Source organism: Crocuta crocuta, unplaced genomic scaffold (assembly GCF_008692635.1).
Source record: "Crocuta crocuta isolate KB4526 unplaced genomic scaffold, BGI_CrCroc_1.0 scaffold4561, whole genome shotgun sequence".
Taxonomy (NCBI): Eukaryota; Metazoa; Chordata; class Mammalia; order Carnivora; family Hyaenidae; genus Crocuta; species Crocuta crocuta.
In genome coordinates this window covers 74,510-92,536 of record NW_027528090.1, presented here as the reverse complement: position 1 = coordinate 92,536, position 18,027 = coordinate 74,510, and the positions used below count along the sequence as shown (strand labels likewise).

The window sequence follows — 18,027 nt, the reverse complement described above, 5'->3', positions numbered from 1 at the left end:
CAGGCTAATTGCAGGGGCCTTAACTGCCGGGCGGCTCAGGGTTTGGAGCACCCCACCCAGGGTCCCTTCCCCACCCAGGGTCCCTTCCCCACCCAGGGTTCCTTCCCCACCCAGGGAGCCCCCTTTGCCTAGCCATCTGCCTGGACTGGGCATGGGGGTCTGTCTAGCTGCTGTACTTAGAGCCTCAGGGTTCCCTCTTGTCCTGTGACAGCAGACAACTTCCACGGCTGACTCCATGGTGTCCCCACAGGGACGGTGTTCTCGTGGCACTGCAGCAGTGGCCCAGCTGTCTGCTGGAGCGTGTGCTGCTCCAAGCTGGCCCCTGCGGGTAGGGGTGTGAGCTGCCTCTGGTGCCCTGGCCCAGGCTGTGGCTGGTCCCGTGCTGCGCCACAGACAAGAGCAGTGTGCCAGAGCTTGGACCAGGATGGAGAGAGCGTGCCAGACCTGGAACTCAAGAAGGGAGTGACCTGTGCTGGATGCATAGGTTGGGAGTAGTTGGCATCAACTTGTGTGTGGCCAGGTTCACGTCTCTGGGCATGGGATGGTCAGCTGTCCCATTTGCTGAGGGGAACAGAGACTGTCTGGCCTGTGCCCAGGCGCTGAAGGCATAGAGTGTGGTCAAGGCAGGCATGGGGGAAGGTCACCAGTAGCCCTCCCTGTCCCCAGGCTGTCTCCTGGCTAGGCTGAGGGATCCTGACCAAGTTTAGGTAGCTGTCTGCCACGGACCGTTGACCAGCCATGCCAGCACACTGGTACTGCCACAGCCCCCTCAGAGGGTCCCCTCACTATGTGTACTGAGGACTGCATATATACATGGCTTGTACACACAGGGCCGCCTACCGCCCCACCTGATGTCTGCACCCACATCTGGCTCCAGGGCCACAAAGATAAGCATCTGCTCTGCTGGGATGGTCCCCAGCCACCATGCCCTATGTCAGCAGATCTACTCTGGCCTTGCCACATAGCCAGCAGTTGGGGGAGAGCCCGTGGGCAGCTGGGCAAGCCCTATCAAGGTGCTGGCTCTGTTCTCTGGTGGCTTGGGAACCTGCACAACATGCATGCTGCTCTATAGCTTGGCTGGCTATGCTCCCTTGGGGGCCACCCTTCTTCCCATGTGCTGCTCCCTGCAGTTACCCAGAGATGAGCCTCGGGATCCCCGACGCCTTCAGCCACCCTCCTTCCCCCCTCTCCCTCACATGGCTTTGTCCCTTACAGCTTGTCTGCCCGGTGTCTGCTTCTTGGAAAACCTGCACTAACGCTCCTCTGAGAACAGAGAGAGCACAGGGCTTTGCCAGAGTGAAGTGAGAGCAAAGGAGAGTGGCTGGCCCACCTGCTTGCTCTAAATGAGCAGGTCCCTGTGCTTCATGATCCGACTCCACCCATTATGCAGCCCTTGCTTTCAGAAGGAAGGAGCATACCAGCTTCTGACAGCAGACAAACTTTTCTCGGAATGGAACTTTAATTCCTCAGGCTCTCACCAAAACTTTGGCAGCAGGTACCATCTCACTTCACTCTTGAGAAATTCCCAAGGACCCAAGTTGGAAGTGCCAGCTGGGGAGGCTGAGGCCCCCAGGGGAGAGGCTGAGCAGAGCCTCTTGCCATGGGCAGCCTGTCGGGACAGATGGGCCCAGGCCTGTGGCCTCGAACCCATGCACACTTGGCCCCAGTGCTTCTGGCTGGTCAGAGGGAAGAGGTAGGGTCTTGCTCTGCACCCCACAACCCTCTCTTCTTGGCTGAGGAAAGGCCTGTGACGGAGACCATCCAACCTCACTGAAGTGGCCCAGAGGCTGGAGGAGTCAAGGACTGAGGATGCAGAGTCCCCATGACCGCCTGAGAGCACCTCGACCCCACCATGCCTGACCCCATGAGTTCCTTTTTGGTCTGTGAATGAGTTCCGAGGAATTCTGCAGAGGACTGAGCACTCTGCCTCATGCCCCCACCCCTGCCATCCTTTGCACTGAGGCCTGCACCTGTTTCTGCCTTCTTGGCAGAGAGGCAGCCATGCCCCCAACCTGCCCTGCAGCACCCTGGGGGAGGGACAGGTGCAGCCCGCATCAGCCACAAAGGAAGGCACAGACGTGGCTGAGGAGGCCATTGGGGGAGGGGCTGGAGGCAGACCTTCTTGAACTTTGGGCCAAAGAATTCAGACTTTCTCTGGAGCCTGTGAGCCTGGGTGCTGGTTGGAGAATGGGCAGGAAGGAGGGGCTCAGCAGACCAAGAGGGTATTGAGGAGGGTGTTGAGGAGGGGTGAAGTCAGTTAGGGGCACCCACAGAGGGAATGGGCAGATGGGAGGACCCAAGACATGCTTGAAGCCCTGATCAGTCAGGTGCAGCGCCCAAGACAGAGTCAGGGCAAGGGAACTGATGGGGGATGAAGGACCCAACAGTGTCCCACAGGACGGGGGCAGGTGTCTAATGTCTTCCAAAAATGCTCCTAGGAAACTCTTGGAGAAGCACTTGCTGCCTCTGCTTCCTACGAGAGTGATCTTTGTATCCGTCCAGCTGAGGAAGGAAAGGAGACTTTGTGCCCTGCAGGGAGAGGGGCGCATATTGAGTGGGGGCACACACCTGGGCGGTTACTGTGGGGAGGTCACATGCTCTGCACCCTTGGGTGAGTCTGGGGAGGTGGCCTACCTGGGAGCAGGGGGAGTCGAGTGTGCAATGGCCACAGCTCAGCCTCCAGCAGGGGGGCCCAGGACCCTGCCCTGGTCTTAACCTCGATTGTCACAGAGTCCTTGGAGAAGGAGAAGTCAAGCTTGTTCCCCTGGTAAGAGATGCCATACATGCGTACCCCAGAGATCTCTGCCAGACACATGGGGTCGAAGGTCATGCCAGCCCCTGTGATCCTGGGGGGAGGGGAGAGTTTCATGAGGAGTGGAAAGGTAAGGGGCTTGAGGGTGCTCTCTGTCAGCGCTGCACTCACCTGAACCCTGAGAATCCAAAGAGTGCTGCCTGCAGGAAGCCCCCCATGCCCGTCATGAAGTTCACAGCACCAGACCCATCTGCATTCTCTGTCCACACCTGCCCATGGCAAGGTAGTTAGTGCCTGGACTCCCATGACACGGGCCCCGTGAGGCTGCTGGCCCTGCTCCCAGAAGGGTCCTGACCCTGCGGTGACCCCTCCCTTCCCCACCCTGAGGCTGGTGGAGTCAGCATGTGAGTTGACCTTGAAGGGCTCCCTGATGTTGGCCAAGCTCCTCTCCAGGAGGTCCTGTGCCCGCCATGGGTCCTTCAGCTCCATCCATCCCACAGCAAACATGCTCTGGGGCCAGAGACCAGGGGTCATGCTGGGCTGAAGCCCACTGCATGGGAGGGAAGACTGAAGCTAGTGAGGAAGGGTTGGGGCCACTGTGAGGACCGCCACCCTACACCCTGCAGTCTCCTTACCCAAGTCATGGCAGGGCCCTTTGGGGATGTCACAGCCTCATAAATCTCTAGGTTTTTCCTGCGAATGTGAGGACTCAGGTGGAAAGGGATGGGGTATCCCAGGAGCACAACATCTGCCTGCTTCACCTCCTCTCCTGTGGAGGGACAGGCGCTGCTGACGGGGAGGCGACTGAGCGGGAACTACTCAGTCAGGTTGGGGGCATCCAGGGTGGATGCCGGTCCTGTTGGTGGGGGGGTGAAGGGGTCCCAAGGCAGCTCCGAGTACACTCACCAGGCTGGTAGCCGTCAAACTCAGGGTGGAAGTTCTGCCTTGGGTCGAAGGGCACCTTGATCTTATCAGCCACTACCAGCCATTCGCTGGGGACAGGTTGACCCAGGTCCTGGGCCAGGGCAGCAGCAAACCGCAGGCTAGGAGTAGAGGCAGGGAGAGGGGGCTCTAGCCCTAGCCCTCCAGGCTGGCTCCCTGCACGGTGGAAGTTTGGGCAAAGGTGTTGGGTCTCACCTGTTCTGGACCAGGACATTGGTGTACACGGAGTTGTTGACCCCTGAATGGTATTCGTCAGGGGGCATGACTCCTGGGCACACAAGTGCAAGACGGTGCTAAGTGCAGGGTCTTAGGGATCCGCTCCTGATGCCAGTGGCCAGTGTAGGGCCAGAGATCACACGCTGAGCCGAGGAGCATCCACCTGGCCCACCAGTTTGTGGCCATCCACTCTCCCTGCCACGGATGTCCATGCCTCTCCTCCCCCCATAACCAACCTCTCCCCATGACTATCCCACCCTCCCCATGCCCTCACCCTTCAGGTGGTACTTCTTCTCCTCAGGGCTCCACTCCACACGGCTACACCAAAACTCAGCCACAGCCCTGACCACGTCCCAGCCACCAGCCTCTCGGAAGAGCTGCAAGTCCTGGAGGAGCAGGAGAGGGTGGGACAGAGGCCATGCCATCCGTGACTGTGATTCTCACTGGTCACTGCTTGTCTTGTCAGTACCCACTCTTCGGAGTGCCCAGAAGTGAAGGCCTGGCTCAAGGCAGGAAGTCATGGCCACATTAGGGGGGTGGTCCTACCTGGTAGGCATGCTGACGCCTCACCTGGGTGCTGTGGTAGTAGAGCTGGAAGGCCAACACCACAGCTCCGTTTATATGAATTTCCTGGGTCCCATAAATGTCCTCTGGACACACCTCCAGACCAGAGCCCGCACTCTCCCAGGCAAACTTGGCTCCCTGAGGGGTCGGGGGAGTGGAGCAGACCTGACGGTTCTGAGTGTGGGGGCGCAGGGGTAGCCCGTTTCCCAATACTCAGCCTTCAGCCAAGGAGGACAGAGAGAGGCACTGACCGTCCGGGTGCCCTCATGGGGGACTGCAGGCTCTGAGTGCCCAGTGCGCGTCCCCATAATAGGCCAGGTGGCTTCTGCCCAGTTTCCCCTGTGTGTTGACTGTCCCGGGCCAGGACAGTAATGGGACCCTAGCTGGGCCCCGGCCAGGCTGTTCTTCCTACCCATACGGCACAGGCCGGGTGCTGCTGAGCCTGTGTAAGAACCTGGGAATCCTAGCCCAACCCAGAGAGGAACTTGAGGTGAGGGGTGCAGGCCTAGGAGGGATGTAGGGACACCAGACCCTTATGGGGGTCCGGTAGGGTGGGTGCCCAGGTCCCCCTCACCTGATAGCCCAGCCTCCGGGCATTCTCTAGGGCCCCACCCAGTGTCCGGATGCGGTACTCCAGGAGGGCCCTGGCGGCCTCTGGGTGGAACATCAGGATATTTGGGAACATCCAGAGATCCTGAGAGCACAGCCAAGGGCCCCTTGTTCAGGAGGTCTCGCTCTCTTCTCTCTTCCCTGTCCACCCACATTCTGCCCTGGCCAGAGTCAGCACCGTCCCATGCTGCCTCTCCAACAGCCCCCCGTCTCCTTCCAGCTTCTTCCTCTGCTGCCCACCCTGGGTCCATCCTGGGCTGTCCACACCTGCCTATCCCATGGCCCAGTCTCCACACCAAATGCACCTCAAGTCTGGTCCCCGGCACAGCACTTCCCCTCCCCAGCGGGCCTCTGGGTCTGCCCTCGAGCTCAGGCCAGAATCTGGGCACGGGCGGCCTGGATGGGAGCCTGCTCCGTTGCTCACTAGCTGCCTGACCTAGTGAGTGACTCAGCTTCTCTAAGCCTCACCAGAGTGGGCCACAGCATTGGCTGCTGAGGAGGAGCACTCTGGGCCCCTCCCATGCTCAGTGTCCACCAAGTCCCAGCCTCTCTGGCTCCCACTCCTGTCTGAGGCCTCATCCTCCTCTACCCATGCTCTGCTCAGCAGCCAGACTCCACCTCTGTCAGTGTGACTCCCAAGCTCCCGCAGTCCCCCTGCAGCTGCTCCTCGTGCCCAGGTGAGGGCCCCTGTTGCCCTGGCCAGATGCTGTGCACCCTCTGAGCTCTAGTGCTTGTACCTTCTGGCCCCTCTGCCTGAATCACTCTTTTCCACCAAAGTCCTCAACATCCCACCTCCTCCAGGAAGGCTCCCCTTCTGCCCTGGCCTCTGTGGTTCCCCAGTCACAGCCTCCATCCCAGGTAGGGCAGAGTTAGCAGCCATGTCTGTGCCTGTAGCCACGGGACCCCCGTGCCTGTGAGCCGCCCCACCTGCGCATGCTGTGTGGCAGGAGGTGGACTAGGACGTACCTGGTCCCAGAAGACGTGGCCCCAGTAGCACTCGTCTCTGCTCCCATTGGACAGACCCCCGGGGCTGAGGCCATGGCTGGCGTACCCTGGGGCCCCCGGCTGCGGCAGGGCGCTGAGCAGGTAATAGAGGGCACCACGCAGGGCCTGGCGCAGGGGTAGGGGCCCCACCACGTCCAGGCCACAGCCAGCCCAGAGCTGAGCCCAGGCCCGGGCATGAGCAGTGTACAGAGTGGTCCCCGCCTGCAGCTGCAGGGCCTCCGTGAGGCAGTCCTGGGCCTCAGCCTGGCTGCTGCCCACCACGGTCAGGAACTCCCAGGTCCGGTCGTCCTCGCTTTCCCCAAGGGTCAGGGCTGGGGGCACTGGTGTCCACAGCATGTGGACCTCCTGCTGCGGCCCCCCAGGTTGCTCTGGGGTGAGTGTGTGGCCATAAAGGTACCTGCAAGAGTGAGGCCGTGTCTAAGGGGCCAGCTCCCTCCTTGGTCTACCTGGCCAGCCCTGACGGCCTCCTCACCTGGCTCCCTGGAAGTCAGGACCCAGATGCAGGTGAAGGTCCGGGCTTTCTGGGGAGAAGGTTGACTGCAGCAGCACCGTAATGGGCTGGCTCTCCCTGGCCATGCGAGTGATGGACACACTGAAAGCCAGGACATGAGGCAGCATGCGGTGGGCATAGATGCGCTGGGAGGCCCGGAAGCTGGGGCCCTCTAGAGTGTGCAGAAAGGAGCCTGGGGAGGGGCAGAGGGAGTCAGGGCAACTCGCCTGCCCCGCTTAGGGCCACTGAGGACAGTTACAAAGCTACCAGCCCCTAGATAAGGTGCATCCACCCTCTGAGCTCCAGCTGCCCCATCTGGGAAGCTGTGGCTGCGCAGAGGGCCCCACGCGCCTGCCGGGAGGCCCCCCAGGGCTGAAGCCCTCCTTTTCCCTGTGAACCAAGCATCCTGAGTTAGGAGGTGCTGGGATGGGACAGCTGTTAGTTGGACCGCTCACCTCAGGTGTGGGGGAGTGGGACCGTGGTGGCTACCTGTGTTAGTGTCCAGGGCAAAGGTCTTGGTCAGCTGATTTCCTGCTTCTGCAGGGGCCTCCAGCTGGACGTTGAGGGGACTAGGCAGAACGGCCCGGTGTGTATCCCCGCAAGCCCCATTGTACACGCCACTCACATGCAGTGTGTCATGATACACACGTGTGCCCAAGTATGTGTTGGTCACGGTGGCCAAGAGCCGAGGGTCACTGGGTAGAGAATGGGCACTGAATACGGTGGGGTCCTCGCTGGCACCCTCCATGGAAAGGCTTGCTCAGCAGAGTGGCCTGGGAAAGGGGGAGTCAGGGGCCCCCACAATTGGCTGGGCTTCTTCCCTCTTCTGACTGTGAACCCCAAAGCACCCACTGGAACTCGGCTGATGCCTCTGACAGCTGGTGGCAAGGGGTGTGGGCCACCTGTGCAGCCCTGATTTTCCACAGCCCTCAGTTTTGAGCCACAGCTGGAAACACCTTCAACCCCGAGATGCTCAACCCGCCTGATACTGATCTCCAGAGACCCAACTGAGTCCCCAGACTTCCACCTTCAGACCTCAGTTCGAACCCTTCCAGCTCTCTCCAAGCCGCCCCCACAAGCTCAGACCTGTTAGTGGGGAGTGAGGAGGCCTCAGTCTTCCGGATCTGGGGGAGGGGCGGGGTGTGTGCAGGAGCGCCCTCCGGTCGCCGTCGCCGGCTGGAGGAGCGGGCCCAGGATTGGGGAGAGTTTCGGGGGGGCTCACCGAAGCGGGTGTGTCCCCAGGCTCTGGCCTTCCGGGCCGCAGCGAGAAGTCTCGGAGGCGCCGTCTCTCCGCCGGAAGGCCCCGCGGTCCCCGCCCCCGGGCCCCACAGGGCGGAGCAGCTGGGAGGCGGCCGCGCTGGCCCGAGTGCTGCCCGACCCGGTGCCCCTGGCACCCAGGTGGCCTCTTAGGGAAGCTGCGGGAGCCGCACAGTTTGAACTCTGGCCTCTAAGACGGGGTCGAAGGATGGCTGTGAGGGGGCAGGGCCCTTTGGTGCGCGATTCCCTGTCTCTCCGTGAGCTCCCGAGCCTCCCCCTTACCGGGAGGTGGCGCCTGGCGGTCCCTCTCCCGCCAAGGCCTTCCCTTTGCCCCCGCTCTGCCTCTGCCCAGCCCAGCCCAGCCTGTACCCTCAGGCTCCATCCCCCTCCTGGGCCCTCTGGCCCCTGGCCTGACCCAGGTCTCTGTGCTCTGACCACTGGGCCCAGCCGGAGACATTCAGACCCAACAAGTCCCTGGAAACCTGCTCTTCTCGCGCCCTCTCCCAGTGTTGGTGACGGTGACTCCACCTGTCCAGCCGCTCAGGCTCCCTGGGTCCCCACACCCACTTCCATCTACAAATTCTGTTGTTCCCCATTTCTGGGATTTGTCAGCTCCATCGTCCCTACTGCAGCCCTGCGACCTCTGAGACCAAGCCCGCCTCTTGGACACACAGTCCACAAGCCCTGCTTCCGCTCTGCCCTATATGGCCTTGTTAGCACAGAGCCACAGACACCCTGAGAGCGGGTGGGTCAGATGTGCCTTCTGCTCCGAAGCCTGCAGTGCTGCTCACCCCCACCCCGAGGGCAGGCCAGCTAGCATCCCGGATTCCCCCCCTCCCCCTCCCACCTGGCAGCTCCCCTAGGCCAGTGCTGCTGCTTTGGCTTCCTTGCTGCCTCTGCAGTAGTCCAAGCATGTGCCCTGTTATGGACCGAATGTGTCTGTTTGTCCCCAGATCATCCCTTCAAATCATCCCCAGTGCGACCATTTTGGAAGTGGGGCTTTGGGGAGGTAATTAGATCAAGAGCTCTTGGGACGCCTGGGTGGTTCAGTCAGTTAAGCGTCCGACTTCAGCTCCGGTCATGCTCTTGCTGTTGGTGGGTTCAAGCCCCGCATCAGGTTCTGTGCTGACAGCTCAGAGCCTGGAGCCTGTTTCAGATTCTGTGTATCTCCTTCTCTCCCTGCTCCTCCCCCTCCCACTTGTGCTCTGTCTCGCTCTGTCTCAAAAATAAACTATATTAAAAAATTTAAAAAAAAAAGAGCTCTCAGGAGTGGGGTTAGAGCCCTTGCAGGAAAAGGCCCGAGAGCTAGCCTGTTCTTTCCACCTTGTGAGAATACAGCAAGAGATCAGTGCCCTGCAAACAGGAAGAGGGTCCTTGTCAGACACTGGATTGACTGGCATCTTGACCTTGGACATCCCAGCCTCCGGAGAAATAAATTTGTGTTTGATAAGTCCCCCAGTTTGTGGTATTTTGTTCTAACAGCCTGAGCTGACCAAGACGCTCCTCTTCATGGCTTTTGTACCTGCCATTCCTTTGCGTGGAACACTTTCCTTCAAGGTATCCTCAGGGCTTGATGCCTCACTTCCTTTCTGTCCTCACTTAGACTTCCCCAGACCCATCCCAAGTAACAGGAAACCTTGGCTCCATGGTCTCCTCCCACTTAGCCTTGCTTTGCTTTCCTCCAAAGCATTTGTTGGCTGCTGTCTATACCTGTTTATTTTCTCCTTTCCTGCCAGTTTCAGGGAGGCAGGGGTTTGTCTGTTTTGTGGAATGAATGACTAGACTTGAACAATAATTATGGAAGGGAATTTCTCCCTTCTCCCTAGAAGTGAAAGGGCTGACTTCCATGCTTCTCTCCCACCTGGACTGGGATCCCAGGAGCTGCCTAAGCCCTGCAGCGTCGAGCAGAGAGGACCTGAAGATTCGGCGGGCTGCCTCCAGCTAGTCTTGTCCATCAAAGCCAGGCCTCACCTCAGAGCTCCCTGTTGTCAAGCTGTAGCCCTGAGTCTCCTTTTCCTCATCTGAGAAATGTAGAATACAACCCCACCCATACAGGTGGATTGGGGACCAAAGGAGAGATTGTGAGCACCTGTTAGGATGCTTGGCTGCGTGCAACACAAATCAACAGCAATGAATCCAAAGGAGAATGTATTATCAGCACACGGGCTTGAGGACAGGCTGCTTGCTGCCCCTGCCATCACGTCTCCCACCTGGAGTGCAGGCTGCAGCTGTGTCCCCTCTCCCCTGGTCTCCATCTCTGAAGACCTAGACAGTAAATGGACACCTCTGGGCTGGCACCACACAGCCTCAGGGATGGCTTCACTTCCAATGCCAGGACCCAAGTTCCTGGGGAAGAACAATGACCTGTCTACCTTTGGTCAGGGGTCAGCCCCTGCTTGATCTCCTGTGGCCGAGGGCAGAGTTGTGGGGCTGTGGGGTTGTGGGGCCCACAGTGCAGATGGGAATGGGATCAGGGAAGGGGTCACAGCACTGAACATACCAGGTCAAGGCCAATACATGGCAGGGGCTTGATGACTGGGAGCTGTCAGCATTATTGTCGCTAGGGGTATCTGATGGCTGGGGGGGGCGTGCAGGAGAGGAAGGTGGGTGGAGCAGTGGTGGGGTTTGGGTTAGGAGAGCAGAGACAGAACCTGTGCCCAGAGTATGGGGGGAAGGGCATGTCCTGGGACCTGTCCCTGACCATGTAAGGGACCACGTGTGTCCTTGCCTTTTACCTGCCTGCCCAGGGTCCTTCAGGCTCAAAAGAGCTGCCCAGAGCAGAGAGCAACATCCTTCTGCCCTTTGGATGAGGATGTCTATTCCATAGGGCTGACTAGAGTCCTCTTCCTGGCGTTCAGGGCCTCAGAGGACACAGCTGAATCCTGTGGGAGGCTTAGGGATGACTGTCCAGCAGTGGGTGTGTGATGACCAGACCTGGATTTGCTGTCTTCACCTTCCGCAGCTCCTGCAGTGACTGCTTGCTCAGCTCCACGGAGGTCAGACTGTAGTGTATGCGTAGGACAGAAGTGGGAGTTGGTTGGGAAAGCTGAGGCCAGGGCTGGGGGACAGTGACCGGACAGCAGTGTGGGGCAGTGACGGGGATGTTGGCCTGGGCTGTGCCCAAAGCACGCCGTGACAGAGGTGGTCAGTAGGGGTGTCAGAGGCTGGGGACAGGGGTTGGGGGTGGGGTCAGAGCCCTTGGGGGAGTAAAAGGGTGTTGGAATCATTGGCCCAGACTTGCCATGGGCCCCAGATAACAGATGGACATTTGATCTGGCAAAGTAATTGAAGCCAAGGGCTGGGGCTCGGACTTTGGAGCATGGGTCTCCAGGGGCTGGGTTTGAGTGTGGTCACTCGGGAGGGCCCTGGAAGGAGTTCCTCTTTAGGGTCCAGGGGAAGTCCCCAGGCACCCAGCCCAATCCAGTGTCGAGAGGTTGAGTCCCCAGGCCCCTTTCTGTCCCTGCATCTACCTGACGGTCTGTAGGCGGCATCCCTGGTCCTGTAGGACTGTACACAGCTGGGTCACTGCGAGCTCCGGCAGTTGGCAGTCACATAGATCCAGGGTGGTCAACGCTGAGCTCTGACTGAGCATGCCGATGAGGTGCTGAAGCACCTCCTGGAGTCTGGGCTGCTGCACCCTGGCGGGACAGTGACCCTCAGGAACTGCTGTGAACCACACCCCTACCTCACCTTGTCCCTCCCCCTGTTCTCTCCCAGGCCAGGCCCTCACCTGAGCTTCTTCACCCGGCACTGGGGCCAGGCCAGGCCCTCACACAGCAAACGCAGGCCGGCCTCACTGAGCCAGTTGTGGAGGAGACCCAGCTCGGTCAGGGCGGGGGCCTCCTTCAGGGCCTCGGAGAGGTCTCGGCAGACAGAATCAGACAGTTTGCAGTGGCACAGCCTGTGGCCAAGAGCACATGTGTCTGTCTTCAGTCCCCTTGGCCACTTCACTGCCCCAGTTCTGCAAACTGCCCACTCCGTGGGTGGCTGAGGCTCGGTCTGGAGAGGTGCTGGTTCAACAGGAACAGTTTCCCCTGTCCTTTGTTACCCACCACATGGGTCCCAGGGGAGCCTTGGCCATATGTGCATGTGCGTGCTGGATTGCACTCCACCTTTCCTTAGGGCACTATTCTTTGCCAGCTGTTGGATGGACCAATGCAGATTTTACTGTCAATGTGTTTAACTGCAGATAGCTGAGCATGGAGTCAAGATGGGCCATGCTTATTCATTTAGCTGGTCCCTAACAATGGGTGTTGTTTCTACCTTTTTTTGCCATTATAAATACTGCTGTGGTGTGAACACCACGCATTCAGTTTAGTGGCAGTGTTTGTTGATGGGCCAAATGTGTCGATCACCTTCTTGGCTCCTGATGTTTATTTCCAGGTTGCTGGAACCTCATATCAAGCAAAGTGACCATGTCACCATGGCCATAGGGCTGTGCCTATCTCACCATCTGTCCCCCCCCTTCCCCCCGGTACTAGCTTCTACCGTTTCTCTTACTTTCTGCTTACTTGGTGATAGGTCATGTACTCAGGGCTGGGCATGCGTTGCCACATTAACTCTCATACCAGCCCTCTGAAGTAGAATCTACCAGCTCCATTTCATAGGGGAAGAAAAAGATCAGACAGACTGACTTGCCCAAGGGCTTGGAGGCAGGCAGCCTGGATTCAGAGCCTGTGCCCTGAAGACCTCCCTCCATTGCTTGTAAAAGTCCAGAGGGACTGCCCATCACTTTCCAATAGCAACTAGTAGCCTTCCTTTGGAAGGAAAATTTATTCTGGTCTTCTTTATCCCTCCCCCAGAATGCTCAGCTGCACCCTGTTTCCACTTAAACTGGGGCCAAACCCTCCTTCCTAGCCCCGGGCCCCACCCTCTCCTCCCTCCTCTGCACTATGTGGACAGAGCCTGTAGACCCCGGCACAAGATGCCAGAGGCACAGGCTCTTAGTCTGTCCCCTCAGCCATTTCCAGACAGGGTTATCCCTTTGTCCCTGCCCAGAGGGTCCTGCTCTGCATCCCTTCCGGGGGGCCACGGGGGCATGGTCACTCACGTCAGGCTGTTCAGACCGCAGTGTTGGTCAGTCATGGCCTCAAAGAGTGAACGCAATGGAGAAGCCTGGGATCTTTTCATGGCGGCTTGTGAACTGCTAGGAGAGACGGCAAGGTGAAGCCCACTTGTCCCCTTCCAGTCCCTCCCTCTTTTCTGTGGCCCTGAAGTGTCAGAGCTACCTCTGCCCTCCACCTCAAGCTGAGTCGGGACCCCTCCACCCTCCTTGCTCCAAACCCAGAGTGCAACAGCTGATCTGTGGCCCCATGCAGCTCCCCGCTGAAGCGGTCTGCTGGAGTCCAGGTGGGGGGCATGTCACCCACAGCCCACGTGGGTCTGTCTTGCACCTGCAGCGGGCGTCCCCAGCCCCAGCCTATCAACATCCTGACATTCATTATCTCAACAGATGCTGAGCTCTGGGTCAAGTGCTAGGTTGGAGTTATGTACACAGAAGACTTGCCCTGAAGGAGCTCAAGGTCTGGTGAAGGAGATAGGCAGAGTAGATGTCATGGCACACAGTGGTCAGTGGGGCATTTCTGGGCCAGAGGGGTCCCAGGCCAGCTGAGGGAGACTGGCAAAGCATTGAGGATAGGCAACAAACAGAGTATTCTGGGTAGACGAAATAGCAGGTGCAAAAGCTCAGGGCACAGCAGGCATGGAGTATTCCAGAGCCACATGGCCATGTTAGGAGGTCTGCCCTGGGTGTGGATAGCTGGGGGTTGGCATGCCAAGGACACCCTGGGGAAGGAGGTGGACATCAGGAGGCTGCCTTGCAAGGGAGCGGGCAAAACCAGCCCCCAAGTCCTGCCCTCCTCTGGGGACAGGCTTCCCCTGCTCAGACGGACACTCAGGTGCACGGGCATGCACTGGACACATCGCTGCCCCCTCCCCAGGGCCTGGAAACCAGGGCAGTCCCGCCCCATAGACTCACGAGCTGCCACCCAGGCTGCCATGCAGCCGTTTCATCAGGCTCTTCTTCTTTTTCTTCTCCTGTGCAGGGACCAGGCCGCAGCTAACCAGCTGCAGTGCCTGCCCCTCCGGGCAGCACCTTATGCAGTAGCTCAGAACCTCCACATCCATGCGGCTGAAACGCACTCGCTCCAGCACCAGCTCAGGGAGGCCACGCAGGGCCTGGCGCACAAAGGCATCCTCCTGAGTCTCGTACAGGCAGTACAGCAGCTCCAGCGGGTAGTTGAGCTCGCCCTCCTCCTCTTCCAGCTCCTCAGCGTCCTCAGGCGCTTCGGTCTGTTTGGTCCCCTCTGGTGCCGCCCCCTGGTGGCCCTGGTCCTGCATCCACCGCAGGACATCCTGCTTTACATGCTCTGAAACCACGCAGCCGAAGTGGTGCTTGATGTCGTGCACCCGTTCTGTGTTCAGGAGCCCGAAGAGGAAGCGCGTGGTGAGTGTGAGGTGGCCGCGCAGCTCGGTGTCCCCCCGGAGAAGCGCCCCTACGCTGTCAGCCGGTGCCCTGAGGTTTCCCTTGTCCTCCAGCAGGTAGGACAGCGCGGCAAAGAATTCCTGAAAACTCTGGTCCATGAACTGGTAGGTGACCTCAGTCTCCAGCACACCTGGCAGTTCTTTCTTGCTGAGAAACAGCGTCTGAACTTTAGAGCCGCGAAGTTCCAGTCTTTCCAGATCCTTCTCAGTGAACTGTGCCCTATGCCCAAGGAGGCCCTCACGGGCCAGGCGGCACATCTTACGCAGCTCACCCTGCACCTGGGGCCCATCAGCAGCAGGCGCCGAGCTCAGGAGGCTGGTGATGAAAAGCAGGTACACGGACGTAGTGGTCTTGGAGGTGCGAGACAGGTCCTGGCCGAGCTGGAGCTGCTGGCGCAGAACTGTGCACACGATCCAGCACACAAAGGGCACAAAGCACAGTGCAAAGAGTGTCTCATTCTCTTTCACAGAGCGGTAGGCACGCTCTGCCACCCTTTCGTCCCGGAAAAACTTGTGGAAGAACTTCTTCTTGTCTTTGTCGGAGAAGCCGCACACTTCTGCGCACTGCGGGGAGCACAGGCGGCTCTGTAGCCTCCCAGGGGCGGTGGCACGGGCAGTCACCAGCAGGCGGGCACCAGGCAGCAGCGTCTTGCCCATCAGCCCGCTCAGCACCCGTGCGCCCTCTGCCTCCTCAAAGGGGTCTATACAGGGCACCCCCTCGGTGGGCCCCGGCGGGGGCAGCTCATCCGCGCCATCCAGGATGAAGAGCAGCCTCTCGGAACGAGAGAGTATGAGCCCAATGGGCGCGCTGCGGTGGGGGCACTGGTCTAGGATCAGGCTGGCCAGACTGCACGTGCCCGGTCGCTCCAGCAGCTCGCGGCAGGGCAAGAAGAAGGCAAAGTCCACCTGGTCGTGGTACAGCTTGCCTCCTGCCCAGTCATACAGGATTTTCTTGGCCGCCATGGTTTTGCCGATGCCCGCTGGGCCCTGCAGCAAGACCGTCAGAGGCCGCTGGCCTTCTTCGTCACGGCCGAACAGGCGGTTGAAGGTGTGAGTGTCGGAGCGCTGAGCACGCTGGGTCCCTGGCTCCTCAGTGGGTCCCCGAGTCCCATCCACTGGTGTGGCATCCTCGCGCGCGATGAGCAGTTTGGTGAAGCGCTTGTTGATCTTCACAGAGCGGGCATTCCTTTCCTTAACCTTGGCATGCTGCTGCAGGACGTGCTCTCTGTATTTCTTCTTGTACTCTGGTGGGGGCCGCAAGAGGGGACCGGGGGAGGGGTAGAGGACAAGGATGGGATGGGCTGTGTCAGCTGACCCTCCCAGGCGTTCCCCAACCCACTAGGTTCAGGCCTTGGTTTCCCACAGCCCCTCTCCCCAGCCAGCCTTCCCACACAACTCTCCTCCCTGGGACCGGCTGTCGGGAATCTCTGAGTGGCATAAAGGACACTCGTGCTGCAAACCCGGGGGTTACCACACCCCCTCCCCTGTTGCCCCCACCCACCAACACCTTGGGTCTTATGCTTCCCTCCCAGAGAGACCTACCGGACACGGAGAGCAGCATGAAGGAGCTGGGGCCAAGCCCTGGAAAGGAGACCTGTGGTGAGGCCCTGCTGAATGTGCGGGGGGCGTGGGGGGCACAATAGGGAGTTGGGGCTACCCCTCAAGAGCGCCCAGGGTCCAAGCCCTGGGGTTCCTGAATTTGTGCATGGAGTGCTCTCGGGCCGGGAGCACTCTGGGACTTTTCTGCGGAAGCTGGAGGGATGGCAGCCCGAGGCCCAGGCTCTGCTCCGGCGGAGCCGATGGAAGAGCGGGGACCCCGGCAACCCTCCTTCCCGCGCTCACCCTTCAGCTTATCCTTGAGTTGCTCTGCCACGTCTCGGATGTCCGCCCTCTTCAGAGTCTTTCGGGTCACGTCCAGTGCAATCTCCGGCCCATAGAACTGGATCATCTCCTCCACGAGGTGCAGTTCGTCCTTGCCCTCCAACCGCCCCCATGGGATGCTTCGGCCGTCCACTGGCATGTCACGCAACTTGTGGCGGAAACGCTTCAGCTGCTCCTGGCTCAGCCTCTCTAGCGTGTCCTGGAGCAGTTGTCGGGCTTTGGCGGCACGGGACTCCGCGCTGCGGACGGTCGGGCGGGGTCAACACGTGTGTGACGACAGTGACCCCAGCCTTGCCCTGCCGCCCCCCACAGCCTCAACCCCAGTGTTGGGGCACCCACAGTGGGCAGGGGCTCAGATGCAGCTCCGTCTCCCCAGGCGACTCCAGGCCGACGTTTGGTAGTTCTTCCCTCCCAGGACCTCAGTCAGGGGTAGGAGTGGGGGTGGAGGGTGGTGCTCTGCTCCAAGGCTTTGCCTCTGACCTCACTGCCTTGAACAGAGGTCACTCGGGGCAGGCGCTGGCCACTGCTGACCCAAATGCTAGGGGGGCACCTTCCTGCTTTGCCCCTCCCTTCCTGTGTTCTTCCACAAACCTGGCTAGGTCAGGTCAAAAGCCTAGATGAGGTGCCCTTTCCCCCCTTCTTTCCCTTCCCTTCCTTCGGAGCCTTGAACAAAGCTGCCTCGGCAAAGAGCCACAATTACCACCTGGCCCACACTGTTCCTGAGTTCCCCATCATACCCATCTCACTGCATCTTTTGGTGGCCCAGGCTGGGGGCCTTGCACCAGAGGCTGAGTCTGAGTCTCTGGTGGGCAACAGACTCCAAGGATGCCTTCTGTGCAAACTGAGTATCTAGAATCCTGAGCCTGGGGGATATTGGGGGAAAGTTGTGGATAAGGGGTGTGAAGCCCCAGGGAGCCAGCAGAATGAGGTGAGGTCCCCACCAGCTGGGACCAGCCAATTCTCAAGTGACTGCCCTGAGAGCCAACACTCACCTGGAGCAGAAATCCTCTGGCTGGTCCATGGAGTCCAGCCCCTAGGACTAGCACTTGTTGACAGATGTGGGGATCAGAAAGGTTACCTCTCCCTAGGTTGGTCAGAGCCACGTTCTAGGGGAGCTGTCCAGCCCCATCCATGCCCCAGGCGCAAGTGGTCTAGGTCAGCCAGTGCCGAGAGGCCTGTCCAACAGTCACCAAGCTCCCGAACTCAGGCACTGTGGCACATGCGCACAATCACCCTTTAAGAGTTTTGCTTGGTGACCTTTGATTTTCTTCTAACCCTTTTTTCAGTTAATGTCCTCTGCGAACCCACAGGGTGTGGTAGTGAAGCATAGGTGTCAGCAGGTAACTGTGGAAGGTTGGACTGTGTGGAAGAAATGACTGGCTCAGGCCCTCAGCTTTAAGCCCTCAATATAGGTTAGATTCTGAAGGCAGGAGTGAGGAGGGGCTTCTTAGATGGAAGGGGCGCTGGGAACAAGGGAGGGATTTGCACAATACTGTCAGGGAAAGGAAGGCTGTCATGGGGGACAGGGAAGAGTTCTGTGGCTTGAGCAGGTTTCTGGGAAGAGGTTTGGGGGTGAGGAGTATGTGTGTCTGGGTCTATGTGACCGTGTTTATACTGTGTGTGAATGTATCTGTGGTCGGCTAAATAATAGAGCCCAGAGATATCAGGTCATAATCCCTGGAACATGTGAAGGTCCGCTCATATGCCAAGAGCAGCTTTGCAGATGTGATTAAATTCAGGGTCTAGAGATGGGAAGATTGTATTGGATTAGCCAGGTGGGCTGTAAATGTCACCTCAAGTGTCATGCGATAGAGGCGGAGGGAGGTCT

General features: G+C 59.5%; 2 protein-coding genes across 11 annotated transcripts; both read right to left on the bottom strand.

Annotated features, from left to right (window-relative positions):
• Positions 1-1,440: 1,440 nt before the first annotated feature.
• On the bottom strand, positions 1,441-7,897 carry PGGHG (protein-glucosylgalactosylhydroxylysine glucosidase). 10 transcript variants are annotated; one of them, XM_077752918.1, is made up of 14 exons: positions 7,801-7,897; positions 7,068-7,351; positions 6,561-6,771; positions 6,050-6,485; positions 5,049-5,168; positions 4,481-4,612; positions 4,185-4,296; positions 3,890-3,962; positions 3,659-3,795; positions 3,388-3,521; positions 3,167-3,302; positions 2,924-3,021; positions 2,635-2,764; positions 1,441-2,529 (listed from the first exon to the last, which is right to left on the bottom strand). In XM_077752918.1, exons 2-14 carry the CDS (start codon positions 7,324-7,326, stop codon positions 2,474-2,476), a joined length of 2,034 nt encoding a protein of 677 aa, XP_077609044.1. In that variant the 5' UTR covers positions 7,327-7,351; positions 7,801-7,897; the 3' UTR covers positions 1,441-2,473. The 10 variants fall into 10 exon arrangements, with proteins under 10 accessions (XP_077609044.1, XP_077609042.1, XP_077609045.1 ...); XM_077752916.1 differs by having other exon boundaries at positions 2,635-2,846; positions 3,167-3,262; XM_077752919.1 differs by lacking the exon at positions 3,167-3,302 and having other exon boundaries at positions 2,635-2,846.
• Positions 7,898-9,966: 2,069 nt separating this feature from the next.
• NLRP6 (NLR family pyrin domain containing 6) lies at positions 9,967-17,220 on the bottom strand. The gene is made up of 8 exons (XM_077752930.1): positions 17,192-17,220; positions 16,161-16,438; positions 15,861-15,899; positions 13,813-15,562; positions 12,886-12,978; positions 11,566-11,736; positions 11,306-11,473; positions 9,967-10,837 (listed from the first exon to the last, which is right to left on the bottom strand). Exons 1-8 carry the CDS (start codon positions 17,218-17,220, stop codon positions 10,729-10,731), a joined length of 2,637 nt encoding a protein of 878 aa, XP_077609056.1. The 3' UTR covers positions 9,967-10,728.
• Between the last annotated feature and the right edge of the window lie 807 nt (positions 17,221-18,027).